The 15,864-nt window shown below is 38.8% G+C and overlaps 1 protein-coding gene across 1 annotated transcript; it reads left to right on the forward strand.

Moving 5' to 3' along the window:
• The first annotated feature begins 893 nt into the window (after positions 1 to 893).
• LOC149005054 (mitotic phosphoprotein N' end (MPPN) family protein) lies at positions 894 to 15,625 on the forward strand. The gene is made up of 4 exons (XM_089168374.1): positions 894 to 1,079; positions 1,201 to 1,817; positions 3,251 to 3,362; positions 14,600 to 15,625. Exons 2-4 carry the CDS (start codon positions 1,243 to 1,245, stop codon positions 14,903 to 14,905), a joined length of 993 nt encoding a protein of 330 aa, XP_089024500.1. The 5' UTR covers positions 894 to 1,079; positions 1,201 to 1,242; the 3' UTR covers positions 14,906 to 15,625.
• Positions 15,626 to 15,864: the final 239 nt, after the last annotated feature.

The following is a 15,864-nucleotide window of genomic DNA, read 5'->3' on the forward strand; positions in this document are numbered from 1 at the left end:
CTTATCATCCAAAAGCGTTTTGGGGGATTATCTGAATTCCAACATGGAGAGAACCAATGGTAAGTTTGAATGTTAGGGTTTTTGAGGGCTTTGTTTGACGGTCTTTTTCTTCTGGTTACGGGCTTTTTTTTTCCGAATTTTTTCTTCGGTAGTTGACCATCTCGATGTTGCTAACATCAACCTTTTCCTTTTGTCCTCCGCCTTCTTTGCCACCAAGCTTGAACACCTTCGTTTTGCTTAATTTTTGGATTGTAGATCCATCGTTTTGAATTTTTCCCAAAGAACCATGAGAGAGATTTAATCGATGGCTTTCGTGCATCGAAAGTCTTGTTGGGTCGAACCAAATCGAATTGAAGATTGAAAAATGTTCCCATTAATTCCATTTTGATGTTTTTTGAACTCTTTGAGAGGTTGTGATATGGTCTTCTAGACGATAAGAGCAAGTTATCGTGGTTGCGGTTTCCCTTTTCGCTTGCAAATTCGAAGTTGAAGGCGGAGAAGTTTGTGGGACGAGACCGGAAATGAGGAGAAAAGACAATATATTTCAAACGAGGGTCTTTTTGACCCCTAGTTTATTCAATTAACGCTTCTGCCTATTCATCTAGTCCAATCATTTATTAAAACTACGTGGGAGCCATATGCAAAAGGAAACTTAAGGTGGGGAGGTGACGCTGGACCAAACCTCAGGGGTCCAGATAAAGAGAATAGATTTGGGCCTTTTATTTCCTTAGGCATTGAGTAGGGGTCAAGAATTTTGCTAATTTGTGCTAAAAATTTTTCCTTTCACCGACAAAAAAATAAAAAAATTCATGACGAAATTCAAAATTTGTCTTGGACGGTGTCCGGCGGCAACCAACATTACGCTTCAAAATTTCGGAATTGGTTAAGTTGTGAAAATGGAACCCGTTGTGAGTAAAGTTGCGGGTCATTTGGAGAGTTTAGGGTTTTAGACTTACGGTAGACCACATTGCCATTGTAGGAGCGCTGCTCCGGACCAGTGATTCCTGCGAGGGAAAAACAAATAATTTTCAAAACCCTAACATTCGTTGCTAGCCCAAAAGCGAAATCACTCCAATCAGGTGCTCATTACTTGAATCCTAGAAAACTTCGTTCTCGTAAATTCAATACAACCCAACATGAATTTCTACGATTCGGTTTTCGTTTATAGTGTACGCTAATTTGTCTGTGTTTGATCTGTAGGCACCTTGGTGATAGGTTGCTTCGTTTAACAAAGGTGAAGGAATGGGCACCACAGTGCAGAGAACCTCAAAATCTGGAAGGCAATCGGTTTTTTTCAATGATTTGGCATCACCAGTTTCTGCACCTAGAGGAAAATTCATGAGCCCAGGTCAGGCAGCAGCAGTGTCTGCTCTATGGCGAGAGAATTTTGGGGGCGCCGATCCTCCACCACCTCCTATCTTCACATTGGAAGACCGTGCAGATTTCTCTCCGGAAGCTGGGACTATGGATTATCCAGTAGTGTCTCCAGAAACAAAGTCGGAGTTGAGGACACCTCTTCGCGATTCTCGCCGAGATTCTCTCTCTCCCTTGAAGAGCAAGTCTGAGGCGAGCACTTCTTATGCTACAATGGGGGCACAACAAATGCAGCAAACCCCTGCAAGCTCGAGCTGGTGGTCCCCTGGAAAGAGTGGAAGTGACCATGATGATAAAGGGAAGGGTTCACCAGTTGAGGGTGTGGTTCAGCCTGGTGCATTAGTTTTGTTACCCCCACCAAGAGAAGTTGCCAGACCTGAGTTGCAGAGGAATAATTTACCAGCCAGCGACCTTGACGAGGAAGAATGGGTTACAGTTTATGGGTATTGTTCCACTTTACTGGATTTTGTCTTCGTTTCCCACTTCCCCTTTTGTTGTCTGTACAAGTTCGTCCTATTTATGCTATTTTGTCTGCCTTGATTAAATTCTTAAACCTTTTAGGGGTTTTAACTCAATTGTTTGAGGCTTCTTATTTACTTCGTGAACAGACTTAGTGCTAGTACTTTTGCTTTTCGGTCTTGATGAAAAGTAACCTTTGATATTTATAATTCAAGGAATAATGTCCCTGTACCCTTTCTCTTGAATGTCTACCTATTTTCTTTCTTACTCCAGGAGCACTGTCTATTTACTGCCTTACCCCATTGTCATCACATATTAAATTCCTAAGTGTTCTCTTCAAGCCCTCATATAATACATTGGGTTCAATTATCGACTCCTATCTCAAACATAAGACAGAAACAAATAATTAAAAAAGAAAAAGAAAAAAGAAACAATAGGAAAGGGTGGGTAGAAAGTCTAATTAGATACCTCTGACTCCAACAGAGGTGTTAATCCTTTTATCATCATGGCATTGAGCTATTTTTTCTGCAGGACTTCCCCTACTTGGCACTGCAGATCCCACTAAGACTTATTCTCCACCTTGTTTTGTTCTAATAAAATTGTGCAATTTGTTTATTCATTTAAGGTGGCGGTAAGGACTTGTTGGTTCTTGATGGTGATTCTGTGCTTGTTCTGTCGGTAGTTTTTTCTGTTTTGAGAGTCCAATCTGCCAAAAGTGGTATGGCTGATCCGTTGTTGATACCTGGTATCCTCAATATCCTCATGTGAGAATGCATGCATCCGATGAACTCATGACACAATATAACTACAGATGGGTCCATACTTGGCTTTTTATAACTTGAAACATAATTGCCAGCTTATTACTGTTGATCAATTAAGCGAATGGTATTCATCAATCATCCAGATTGTCCATGTCCTTGAATTTTACTAGAAAGTAATCTTTTATTGGCTTTATTGGCCCTTCAACATTATGAAGTTTCAGGTTGGGGATTCTTAGACAATTGCTGGAACCTCAGCTGGAATTTTATGAGGTTACTGCTGGGATTCTGATAGAGTTCTGTAATAGTTGTATGTGCTTTCACTTCCATTAATATCCTTGTTAGGAACTTGTTATTTGTTTTATTTATCTTTGTAAATTTGTGAAAAATCTATTAGATCTTTGCACTTGAAGGATTTACTACTGAAGTTTAGTTGGCAGATTTGTTGGATACTGCATTTATCGTACTTTTGTTTTGTCAATTGTCTCTATTATTAGTACCATGTGTTGTTTTACATATTCAGTCTCTACCCTTTTAATTAACTTGTTCTTTTACATTTTCCAAATTTCCTGAGACAATGCCTATCCTTGCGATCAGCTGTATGTTTTATGCAACACATTTCAATGTTAAATAATCTTATTTTACATTTTGCCATTCAGATTTTCTCCAGGTGATACCAATTTTGTGTTGCGGGAGTTTGAAAAATGTGGCGTGATATTGAGACATGTGCCAGGTCCTAGAGAGGCTAACTATATGCATATTCTTTATGAGGTTTTTCTTCTTTTCATCAACTTGTACTTTCTTGTTCACAATTTTTTGAGCTTCCAGTGTAGTAATCCAGTATTTCACAATTTGATTTTACCTTTTTTTTTTTTTTTTTTTTTTTTATATATATATATATATATATATATATATATATATATATATATATATATATATATATATATTTATAAAATCTTTAATTTTAGGCCGTTTCATTTGATCCTTGAAAGTAGGTGTCTGTTTTGCTGCAAGTAGTTTAGGTTGGGAAGTAAGTGAAAAGAAATGAAGTCAAACTAATTTTTTTGGATGAATTCCACTTAACTAATTAATTTACCTATTTTCGTACTTAGACTAGACACTAAACTTTTGGGCCCATAAAATAGGTTCATGACCACACAAGCATATTAAACAAAGGCCAACACCCATATGTGTGGACCTTTAGGTTGATTTCAAAGTAAACTAATTTGGTTCTGGATCTGCATAATTTTCATTGTTGTATTTGAGTAAGATATGCTTTTATTAGTGTCTATGTCATAGAGTTCATGATCCTTGCTAATGTCTCAATAGTACGGAATTGATTGCTAGAAAGTCTGCATCACATGACTTAATCTTTGTCATTCGTTCATCTTACTGTACATAGGTAGCCTTTGAAGCCATCAAAATATCTAATTAAGTTACATTTTCTATCGCTAGGCTGAGTTTTTCCAAGGTGAAAAATTAGTATGAGCACAGTTTATGTATCTTGATGGTTGCATATACCTAGGGTGCACTTTTTGCCTTTTCATGGTTCATACAAAGTGCAGGGAACTAAGTGTGACAATGTGATGACTCTCTGTAAACTCACAAGAGTGTCTCCCAAAAGGATATTGGGTGGATGGTCTATGCGATCATCAACGGAACCTTGTCTAAAAGTGCTCTATTTCTTTGCTCCATTACAGATTTTTTTGCTGGGTGCAAGGAATTGTCAACTGCTTCTTGATTATTTTTTCTCACGTAGTTTGTTTAACTATTCTGATAGATATGTGCATTTACGACCAATGCGTGGAGTTGTTTAACTCTTCTCTTGTTATTCTGAACCCCTACTATGAAGTGTTTGAAATAACCTGATGAATGCTTCATAGCAGCGAGTGATTGCAAATAATCGTCAATGGAAGTAATGAAATGAGAAGCACCATGGGGTGCCTTCACATTCATTGGTTTGAAGATGTCTAGGTGGACAAGCTATAGGGTCTATGTAATTCGGATGATGATCCTTATCAGCTAAACAAGGCTCACATGTTGGTATGTTGACTTTACTGAGTGAGCTTAGGGGACTTTCTCTAGCTAGCATGGTCATCTTATCATGACTTATGTGTTGTAGCCTAGAAAGACAGGTGATTGGTTCAGAATTATTATTAGCAGTCACTGAAGATGAAGAAACAACAATGTTAATTCAATCTGATGTAATAAAACCACTCTCAAATAAAAATAGTCCAAGAAACTGTCATAATGTTTTCCAATTAAACTATTGTCAGAGATACGGATTATCTTAAAAGTGGGAACGCTGAAACTGAAAACTAGATTATTTTGGGCTTTTGACACAACATATTATGAAGAAATTGGTGCTCTAGTTCGTATAGCTGGTTGATAAGTACCAACTCTTTGTACTATTTCAGTTGTGTAATTTCCCATTTAGATTTTATCGGGAACCATCTATAATGTTCATATAGTCTATGTATCCTCTTCCATCTCGTGTTACATGTCTTGGTGCCTTTGTATGTATAATTTAATCAGATTGGGTATGGGTATTGAGGATTGAAATGGTACCTTCTTTGGGTTAGTGCAATTACAACTGAAGTGCCCCATCTTTTGATAGCTATAAAAGACCTTGGATAGGTTGTCTTCCCCACCCTTCCCCCCCCCCCCCCCACCACCAAAAAAAAGAAGCTACTCTTGCCACCTTTTGGCTTGATGGAGCCTCTGCTTGGTTTTTGATGTAGTGCTTTATCTTAATTTCCTACTTTGCCTTGTCTTTTTGCTCTTCAATGCAGATTTTTTGTACTGCCTGACTTGGAACATAACGGCTTTTTTATGGGTAGCCTTTTGGTGCTTTGCCTAAAGCTTCACATGAGTGGCCATTATCATTAATAGTGTTGGTATTTTCAATATGTGATTGAACTGTTTTGGGACCATGTTGTGTCTTGATTATGGTTTCAACTTATTGCTCATCTGTACGAATATACCTAGCATCCTTTAAATTTATGATCATGTAGCGTCCCTTAATTTTATGATAATGTCTTTCAAAACTCTAAGATGTTTAGATATGGTGTATTTGGAATCCTTATGAGACATCTCTAACTTTAAAATTATAACCCTTAACCTCGTAGTTGATGTGTCTCCATGTTGTAACTTTACCTGGTCCCATATTGACTTGGCGGTGGGTGCATTTTTCGGGTACACCTATGAGGTCATCCTGCACACTGCTAACACATTAAAGCTTGTGTTACAATCCTTTTTAAACCAAGCACCATAGGCTTTCTTCTTTTCTATGGTATCATTCAGTTGTATCATCTTTTAGGTTTTTTCATCCAGAGGTTGGATATTCTAGATAGGGTTGCTCAGCAGTCTTGTTCATGAGTAAGTATGTAATCTTGCGATGCCTTGTATCATAGTGGATTCCATCCACCTTATAGCCTTTGTTAAGGTTAGCAATGCCATTCTTGCTGGCCATCATTGCACCCAACAATGTGCAAGGGACACTTAGAACAACCATACTTATGCTCAAGAAATCTATATTAAAGTTAATGATTCCCTACACCACATGATAAAACTAGAAAATTTTGCCTTGCTTGTAATCATATCTTATGGATTGTCTTGATAAGTATGTCATTTTTAAGTGGTACTTGGATGAATGATTTAGTATCCCTTGGGTGGGTGGGTGAGTGAGAGATGTTTAGTGAACTTGAGTTGGAGCACCCACCTGAGACTGTTGCTGTGTGCCATGAGGTTAGGTTAGTGACTCAAAAATGAGCTTTCCCCCCTCTGCTCTTCCATGTCCTAATTGGGTCAGGATACTTACTGGACTTGTGGGTTTGGTTGTATGTAAACTTAATCTACCCCCTCAAATCTATCTCATAAGTTGCTCTCACTCTCATTATGGTTATCCAAGCCTTTGTTTTCTTTGTGGGATTCCAGTTCGCTTCATGTATTGGTGGTGTGGATTTATTTGGAGAAACTTTTCAAGATACTGGAGGATAATAATTATTGTTAGTGATGTTCGTTGCCGAAAGTTTGGTTGTTGATGTTTTCCGTTGCCGTCTTGTCTCCATTCAGGTGCAACTTGGGATATGCAATTTGTTTATGTCGGTGAAAATTGCATGTTTAGATATTAGCACCGAAATAGTAATCCTTATATTGGAACAGTTGGAGGCTGATGTCATGGTATCGAAACAAGCTCACAGCAAAACTTTTTGGCGGTAAGAATGCATAGGAAAAAATTCTCTCCCCCACCCCCCGCCCCACCAAAAAAAAAAAAAAAAAAAAAAAAAAACTGAAGACTTTGCTTGTGCGGAAATATATGTTGGTTGAAACTATTTTCCTTTCTTGGCGATTTGGCTACTCTGTAGTTGCTTCAGTTCCATGTCAAACTGACAATAAATGATGCTATGCGATGATATGTTCCTACATAAAAAGAATGGGTTTGTGTGGCCTTGTAAAACATCTGAAGCTGATAGATCTCTAAGGGGAAACCAGAGGATTTTCTTTAGCTGAGACTGGATTAAATGGGTCTGCTGATTGAAATTGGGACCTCCAATGGTCTACATAGTGGATCTGATGCCAATGCCCATACCAGCCTCTAGCTTTGTTTTTTTTGGCTATATGCATGTTTAGACAGATCATCACCTACATATTACTAGTATTGGTTGGTCTTGCTTTATGAAATGTGAGCCGCTACTTCACTCAAATTCCCTGTCTTTTTTCTTTACCCTTCTCTTACAAATCTTTATTGTGGAATGGATGGAATTTTATTTTGTCCATGGGGGATTTGCCTCTCTTTTTGTTGGAGGTGGTGGAAGCAATTTCAGCCCTTCTAGTTCACTCCTCAATTTCAACTTTTCTCATGTGGAAGAGGCTCATCTTTGATCTCAACTTGTCTAGCAGATAATTGTTAGGACCCTAAGATGAGGCCAGGTGGAGGAGAGAGAGAGAATGAGGGTTAGTTAGGGTTAGTTGAGATAATAAATAGAAGGAGAAGAGTGAGGAGAGGGGATCGAATGTTTGGAGATTCTTGTGGGCAGCCGTAGGCTGAGGGAACACCGTGAGGTGTGGGGGGGTGACTGGCACCATAAAAACCAATGTTATCTTGTTAAATTCTTGCATTCTTGTATTGATTTTGGGAAGTATTAGTAGGGTTTTATCAACTGGCATCAGAGTAGTTCAATCCTAGAGAGGCGATGGTATTGCAATTGTTTTCAGGCACAGACAATGTGCAGAGATGGCTATTGCAGGTCTTCTTGTTTTGCTGGGAACACCACATCGATGATGACCAACGATTGGGTATAGCTCTCCAGCATTTAGAAGGGGTTGCATTGGATTGGGTTTATGCAAGATCTTGGCCGGTGTTTGATTGGGTGAGTTTCAGAGAGGCCTTGCAAATCGAGTTCGGTGATGGCCAATCGATAGAGGTGAGTGTGATTTTGCACAACAACCAGGAAGAAATTATGGGTGCTAACACAGTGGTGGAAATGGGAGACCAAGCAAACACGAATGAAAGACCGCCAAGTGAAATCGCCGGAAACAATCGGTTGATTACCACGGTGGTTCCATGTAAAACTGGGAAGAGAGAGAAGCGAATGAGAGTTTCGGGTTTTGATGCCTACCGGATTAACGTCTGGGCAGCGAGGAATCTTGCCGCTGAATTGAAGAAGGAGAGCTCAGTCGCTGCCGGCGGAAAACTTCAGGCGGCAGCTAGGGTTGCTACAAATCGTCGAATAAGGAGAAGAGAAGGAGAAGGAGGCTCTTTCATTCAAACCGCCTCTCAACCGGTTCATCGGTTCGGTTTGAGCTCAAAAAACCTAGAACCTCTTAAGCCGAGGTGGACCGATTACAAAGACTGGGCCGCTAGACCCCCAAAGAAAACCCCTTGGGTCAAGCCCACTCCATTAAACCCCAGCCCATCTTATTTCATCCACCAAATATCCAACCCATATTCCTTAATCCACCATTTTAAGTGCTTAGACCTAACCCATTTAAAAGACCCCCTATGGGCCCAACTTATTTCCTTAAACCAAAGCCCAATCCAGCCCAACAAACCAACGCCTAACCCATTTCTTTTAACCCATGGTTTTAAGTATTTGGACCCCACCCCTTTTCCTCCATCACTCATGGGCTTGGCCCATTTGGTTTACCCTAAACCCAAACCTCCTCAACACTAACTTGAGCCCAAATGTTTCGGGTGGTCCAAAGCCAAACCAAGAGACCAGTTCGAACCAAATACTCACCAACCCAGCGGTTCGATAGAACCAACATAGTAAACCGTCATCTTCAACCTCTCACCATCGAGACGGACAGGAAGGCATCGTTGCAACAATTGCGCTAGGATTGTTAGTTGTCTCACTGATCTTTTTAGGGTCTCTAGCGCAAAGGAACAAGATCTTTGGGGTTCCTCTCCCAACATAGTCAATCTTTGCAGGGATACGATTTGCTCCAACAACACCTGGACTGGAATTCTGCCGGAGCAAACCCTTGCTCGGTTCCTTTGATTTTTTCCGTAAATAGGAGAAGGGTGTGAGGCCTAAGGAGGACTTGCGCTCCATCACTACCTGTACCATGAAATCGACGACTGCAATAGCTCACCTCGACGCTGATTTTTAGACAGATATAAGTGTTGCTTCTTGGTCTTCTCTGCGACCCCACTCTGGTAATGGCAGCTTTGCACCTCTTGGGCTTTCATCTACCCTCTTTGGTGTTTGGGCGGTGACTGGCATACTGTTCGAGAGGAACTGCAATGCCGCAACTCTGATTTTTTCTTTTCAGGAGTCTGATTTTTCCTTTGAGGCGTCCTTGGAGCTGTGCAATAGAGAGGCATCGAGTATTGCACACCATTGGTCAAATGCATCCTTAGAAATGGGCCTGCTATTGGATCTTAGAGAATGATGCTGAAATGGCCTGGCGGTGTGGCAAACCTAGACTAAGTTTCAAAATTTCCATCACCTTGAGGACAAGGTGATTTTCGAGGGGCCGGTAGTTGTTAGGACCCTAGGATGAGGCCAAGTGGAGGAGAGAGAGAGAATGAGGGTTAGTTGAGATAATAAATAGAGGGAGAAGAGTGAGGAGAGGGGATCAAATGTTTGGAGATTCTTGTGGACAGCCGTAGGCTGAGGGAACACTGTGAGGTGTGGGGGGGGGGGACTGGCTCCATAAAAACTAGTGTTATCTTGTTAAATTCTTGCATTCTTGTATTGATTTTGGGAAGTATTAGTAGGGTTTTATTAATAATCATTAAGGGTATTTGGTTAGGTCAATCTAGCTCCCCACTTTCAAATTGGACAGAGATTAAATAGTTGATATGGTGCTTGTTTTTGTCATTTGGATTCCTTGATTGATTTGCCTGATGAGAAATGTGAAACATAAAGGAGGATCCTCTTGCTGGGATTTAGATCCTGCTCTTTGTGCCTCATCTTCATGGACATAGGGAAATGAACTAATCAATTCGTCTGATCCTTGGTAGGGACTTATCGGGAACAAATGCTTGGTTTCTAATGGATGTCCAGTTAAGGATACAATAATAATAACAACAGCAACAACAATAAGCCTTATCTTAACTAAATGGGGTTGGCTACATGGATTCTTGCCTTCTAATCAATGTTGTTTGAGGGCATGCTAGATACAAGGCTTAAGCTATGTATATCCTTTCTCACCACTTCTCTTAAGGTTATCTTAGGTTTTCCCCTAGCTCTTTTAATTCCTTCAATTTGGATTATATCATTACTCTATACCAGGGCATTTAAGGTCTCCGTTGAACGTGGCCGTACCACCTCAAATGACTTTCTTGAAGCTTATCACTTATGGGAGCAACTTCCAGACCAACTCTAATATTATCATTTCTTATCTTATCCTTCTTAATTTTGCCACTCATCCATCTTAGTATCCTCTTTTATGTTATAGTGAGTATATCTATATGATTCTTTTTAACAGCCCAACGCTCTACACCGTAAATCATAGTTGGTTGAACGATGATCCTATAGAATTTTCCTTTAAGCTTTAATGGAATACATCGATTACAGAAGACCCCGGACGCACCTTTCCACTTCATCCACCTTATTTTAATTCTTTGGGAAACGTCATCCTCTATATCACCTCTTTTATTTATGATTAAACCTAGAAACCTAAAACAATCATTCTGAGGAATCTCCTTATTGTCAAGTTTTACCACCTCAACGTCTGCCCAATTATGACTAAAGTTACAAACTAGATATTTTGTCTTTGTTCTACTTAGTTTAAAGCCTCTTGATTCCAAAGTTGCTCTCTATGATTCTAACATGGTATTAATCCCTACTTGAGTCTCATCTATCAACACAATATCATTAGCAAAAGAATACACCAAAGGACCTCGTCTTGAATGTCTTTGGTTAATTCATCCATTACAAGTGCAAATAAATATGGCTTAAAAATGATCCTTGATGTAGTCCAACTGTAATTGGGAATTCATTACTTTGTCCCCCCACTGTTTTTTCATTTGTCACTGAACCATTATACATATCCTTAACTATGTTCACATATTTACTTGGAACATTTCTTTTCTTTAGTACTTGCCAGATTAAAGTTCTAGGAACTCTATCATAAGTTTTTTCTAGTTCAATAAATACCATATTAAGGTCTTTCCTACACTCTCTATACTTTTCCATAAGTCTCTTAATTAGGCAAGTAGCCTTTGTTGTAGATCTTCTCAGCATAAACTCAAATTGGTTCTCCGAAATTGTGGTTAGTGTCTCAAAAGATATTCAATTACTCCCTCCCATTATTTTAATGGTATGGCTTATGAGTTTTATGCCCCTATAGTTATTACTTATTACAACTTTGAATTTCGCCTTTATTTTTGTAAATTGCCACGATGCTTCTCCTCCATTCATCTGGCATTTTCCCAGTACTTATAATCTTATTAAATACTTAGTCAATCAAACTAGCCCATGGGTTCCTAAGCTCTGCCATGCTTTTATTGGGATTTTATCAAGACCTTGTGTCTTGCCTTGTTTCATCCTCCTTAGCGCTTCTTTTACTTCGGGCATCGAAATTCTCCGTATAAATGTTTGAAAATTAGTACCTTGGTGAACGGTGTAATCGTTTAAATCACTTGAAGTATGTTCGTTTAGTAGACTAAAGAAATAGATTTTCCCATTTTTTCTTAATGTCTTCATCATATACTAGTATTTTACCATCTCCATTTTTAATACATCTAATATGGTCAAGATCTCTACTCTTCGTTTCCCTTATTTTGCCTATCTTATATGTAGATTTCCCCCCCTTTCTTTGTGCCCAACTTATTGTATAACTCTTCATGCTTCCTCTCTTTGCTTTTGCTGTAATTTTCTTAGCTTCATTTCTAGCCAACCTATACCTTTGAAGATCTTTAACATTCTTGGTTCTTTGCCATGTCTTAAAACTAGCTTTATTATTCCTAATGGCAGCTTGAATCTCACTATCCTACCACCAAGTCTCTCTATAAGAATGGAGCTTCCCTTTTGATTCACCTAGGACATCTTTAACAACCTTCTTGATACACATAACCATCTCATTCCACATCGTATTAGTGTCCCCCTCAAAATCTCATTTTCCTTGTTGACTAATTCATTAGCAAAGGATTTCAAACACTTTTCCTTCAAGATCCACCATCTTTTCCTAAGATAGTTAACCTTGCACCTTTTATGAGTTTTTCAGACTACGCACATATCCAAGACCACAAGTCTATGTTGTGCAGTTAAGCTTTCCCCTGGTATCACCTTGCAATCTTTGCACAACAATCTATCAATCCTTCTAGTTAGGAAGAAATTTGTTTGGCTTCTATGATGTCCACTTTTGAAGATAATTAAATGCTCATTTATCTTTTTGAAGTAAGTATTTACAATATATAAATCAAAAGCAACAACAAAATCTAAAATTGAGATCCCTTCCTCATTCCTTTCTCCAAAATTATATCCTCCATGTACACTCTCATAGCCTCTTTGATATTTTCTAAGATGTCCATTTAGGTCACCTCCTATGATAATCTTTTCTCCTTGATGAATTCGTTGCATTAATCCATCCATATTTTCCCAAAATTCTAACTTTACTTTCATCCAATCCTACTTGAGGTGCATATGCACAAATTATATTTTAACATCTCTTTCTCCATTATAAGCTTGAAAGCCATAATCCTATCATCCACTCTTTTAACATTCACCACATCATTCTTAAAATCTTTATCCACTATTATACCTACTCCATTTTTTTTAGTTTTATCCCCAGTATACCAAAGTTTTAAGTCATTTAACTTTTTAGCTTTTTTACCCTTCCATCTAATCTCTTGAATGCAACCTAAATTAATCATTATTTTCCTTATAACATCTATCAATTATGAGCTGTTACCTGTTAAAGATCCTATGTTCTTAGATGTCAATCTAATCTTACGTTTTTAGACTAGCTTCTTTACCCGCACTCATCCACGGCGTGAGAACCCTTGCCTACTTATCACCGCATCTGGACGCCAATGCGACACGTTGCTAATAGGGGACGCCCTAGCTAACCCTTGCCCACTTATCAGTACACCCGGGCCATAGTGTAGCACGTCGCTTGTTTTGTTGAGGGACGTCCTAGCATATTCTTTATCTTATAAGGTTGAAAAGGGTTTGGCTAGATTTTTCCGGTGCCGACTATCGACCTGACGCACCAACCCTCCTCCTTTACCCGAGCTTGGGACCGGCAGCAAATACTAGTGGAGTTAAGGATACTGAAATATAAAACCTTGTTCTATTCTAAATGATGAAGTGAGTTGCCGTTTGACGCATCAACTACATGAGTGACTGGTGGTTTGATAAGGGTTTATGAGGGTCTACAGAAATCCTGATGACAGGGCACATGGTTTTTTGTGGTGGATGCAAGTGAACTGTTTTATGATCATATATAATGATAATAGTACTCATAGCAGTTGGAATGTAAATGAAGGAATATTTACCATTATTAGGGGTTTCTTATACTCAAGTGAGTTGTGAACTTGAGATCCAATGGCAATTTTGGCTCTTTGCAGATAGTGCTATCCTGTTTCTTTCTTTTTTTTTCTTTCTCTCTCTTTTTTTTGTGCAATATTCACTGCTTCTTCACACTTTGCATAGATGAAGGATCTTGCTTTCAATTGAGTCCCGATTCCAGTGCTTCAAGGTTAGAGTCCATCTTGTTTGGCTATTTTGTGTGGCTTATCCTGGGCAGGGTTTAGCATTGATTGATTGAACTGTTGATTGCTGAAGCAATCTCATTTCCAAGAGAATAAAGTCCTCTGGTTCCTTGTATTGCCGATAAAAACCTTGCTTTTCCCACATGTCCCGTTGGCTTGCTAGCTAGATGGCAAAGAGTGGAGTAAGGTAAGGTAGTACTTCAAATAGTCTACAAGAGATTGTCATCAACTCATTGTGGGTTTCTATCGTTAGTAGGGGTATTATTCAGGGAAATCAGCATTTTGTGTTTGGGGTAGGTGTAGCCCAACTGTCCGCTCTGGACTGATGAGTAAGCTAAGCGTGTCCATGCATGGAAATTGTATTGCAATGTTGATTTTTTCCACAGCTTTCAAAAAAATAGTATTATTAACAGAGGATAAAATGATTAATTCATGATATGTTGGATCGATAATTAGGCTGGTTGTTAGTATGGATAAATGGTGCATACAGTGGTTGTACATTTAGCTGCTGTGCATGGTCAGGTTAAAGGTACTGAACTTGCATCAAGCATTGTATTTTATTTTTTGTATGCTTACTGGGTAAGGACTTGTGTTTACAATGGAAAATATGGGATGCTAGTTTGAATAGCATTTTTTCCCAAACTGCATGTTAGCAGTCCTGCCTAGACTTAGAACACTGTGTGAACCCTTCTAAAATGTCAAATCCTCACCTTCTCCCCTTCTCCATTTTCATGTTTCCACTAATAACCCTCATCCAATGCATGAAACTGCTGCACTTGGAAAGTATATTAGACACGCTCCCAATTCTCTGAATAAATTGATGACTTCTTCGTTCATGCAGAATCGTTCTGATGCTCTGAAGGCTCTCAGCAAGAATGGGATGCAAATCAATGGACTGCTGATTGTTGGTGTGAAGACCTTGGATCCAATCCAACGCCAGGCCCTGAATGAAAGGTCTAACAACCAGGGTTTCATGATTCTGTCTACTCCAGCCGGTAGAAACTCTGAGCTGATACCTCGGGTCTCTCCTCGTCCCTATTCTGTGCAGAATAAGGGTAACTCTAGTATTCAACGTTCAGGTGGTACCATTGCTGCTCCTGCCAAATCTGTCATGTCTAAAGTCATGGATTTGATGTTTGGCATATGAGGTTGGGTGGTTGCCATCGTTTCAGCTTTATAGTCTTATAAATCGTGGTTCTCTGCACGCATTTCATCTCATCCCTTTGCATGATAAAGGAAATGTTTTCCCCTCCCCTAGTGGCAGGTTTTGAAAACCATATTTAGTTTCCAATGAGATTGTTTTCCTGTTAAGGTGGGGATAAATTTTTTTTGTTATGCCATGTCATTATCATCATCTTGACTTTACGTAAGTTGTAGATTCTCCAGATTATAGATTTGTGTTTTATATCTTGCTGTTTTAAGGATTCGAAATTGAGTAATTTGAGTTGTATATGTTGTTTTAAGGATTCAAAATTGAGTAATTTGAGTTGTACGTCAGGAGCAGTGTGCCCGATCAGGCAGTGGATTATAAATATGTATTGGTTCATCAATGGGCACATTCGCTTGATAAAGGTGTTGGTTTTTTGCTGTTTGTGACAATTGTTTGCTTCTAATGGTAGAGATGATGGTTTAAGAGCAGTGGATGGGACTTCTATATTAAATTTTGATTGGAAATGTTTTTCTCCCCCCATAAACTCTGGTGGAAGGAGTGTTTATTGATGCTCTGTTTTGTCGTAAAATATTTTATAGGATTTTATTGGAGAACATTACAAAACTGTATAAGATTTTGAAAGGGGAAACAAGGTCTTACTGATTGCAATTCTAGAAATTTGAAAACCGTGACTTAAAAATATCATGGTTTTATTATTTTTCAGACGCAAAAAATATCCAAAACCCTGGATTTATGATGTGTTTTACCAACAAAAAGAGGATTTATGATGTCCTTTTTGGCTCTTGGGTCTAGTTGAGTCAATATTACCAAAAAAACATAAGATCTAGTAGAATCAAATATTGTTTTGAGCCAAGGGCAAAAATTCCTACCCAACTTTGAGGTTTGATGTAAGTCATTTGGAATGCTTCACTTGTGATATTAAAAATAAATAAAAT

The sequence above is a fragment of the Hakea prostrata genome, chromosome 9 (assembly GCF_041222555.1).
Source record: "Hakea prostrata isolate BN-2017 chromosome 9, UWA_Hpros_2, whole genome shotgun sequence".
NCBI classification, from domain to species: Eukaryota; Viridiplantae; Streptophyta; class Magnoliopsida; order Proteales; family Proteaceae; genus Hakea; species Hakea prostrata.

What these genes read in the sequence shown, in the direction of transcription:
- LOC149005054 (XM_089168374.1), top strand. Translation starts at nt 1,243, where the DNA reads ATGGGCACCACAGTGCAGAGAACCTCAAAATCTGGAAGGCAATCGGTT. An exon ending in GAATGGGTTACAGTTTATGG is followed by an intron (nt 1,818 to 3,250) that starts GTATTGTTCCAC and finishes TTTGCCATTCAG; the next exon opens with ATTTTCTCCAGGTGATACCA. An exon ending in ATATGCATATTCTTTATGAG is followed by an intron (nt 3,363 to 14,599) that starts GTTTTTCTTCTT and finishes TCGTTCATGCAG; the next exon opens with AATCGTTCTGATGCTCTGAA.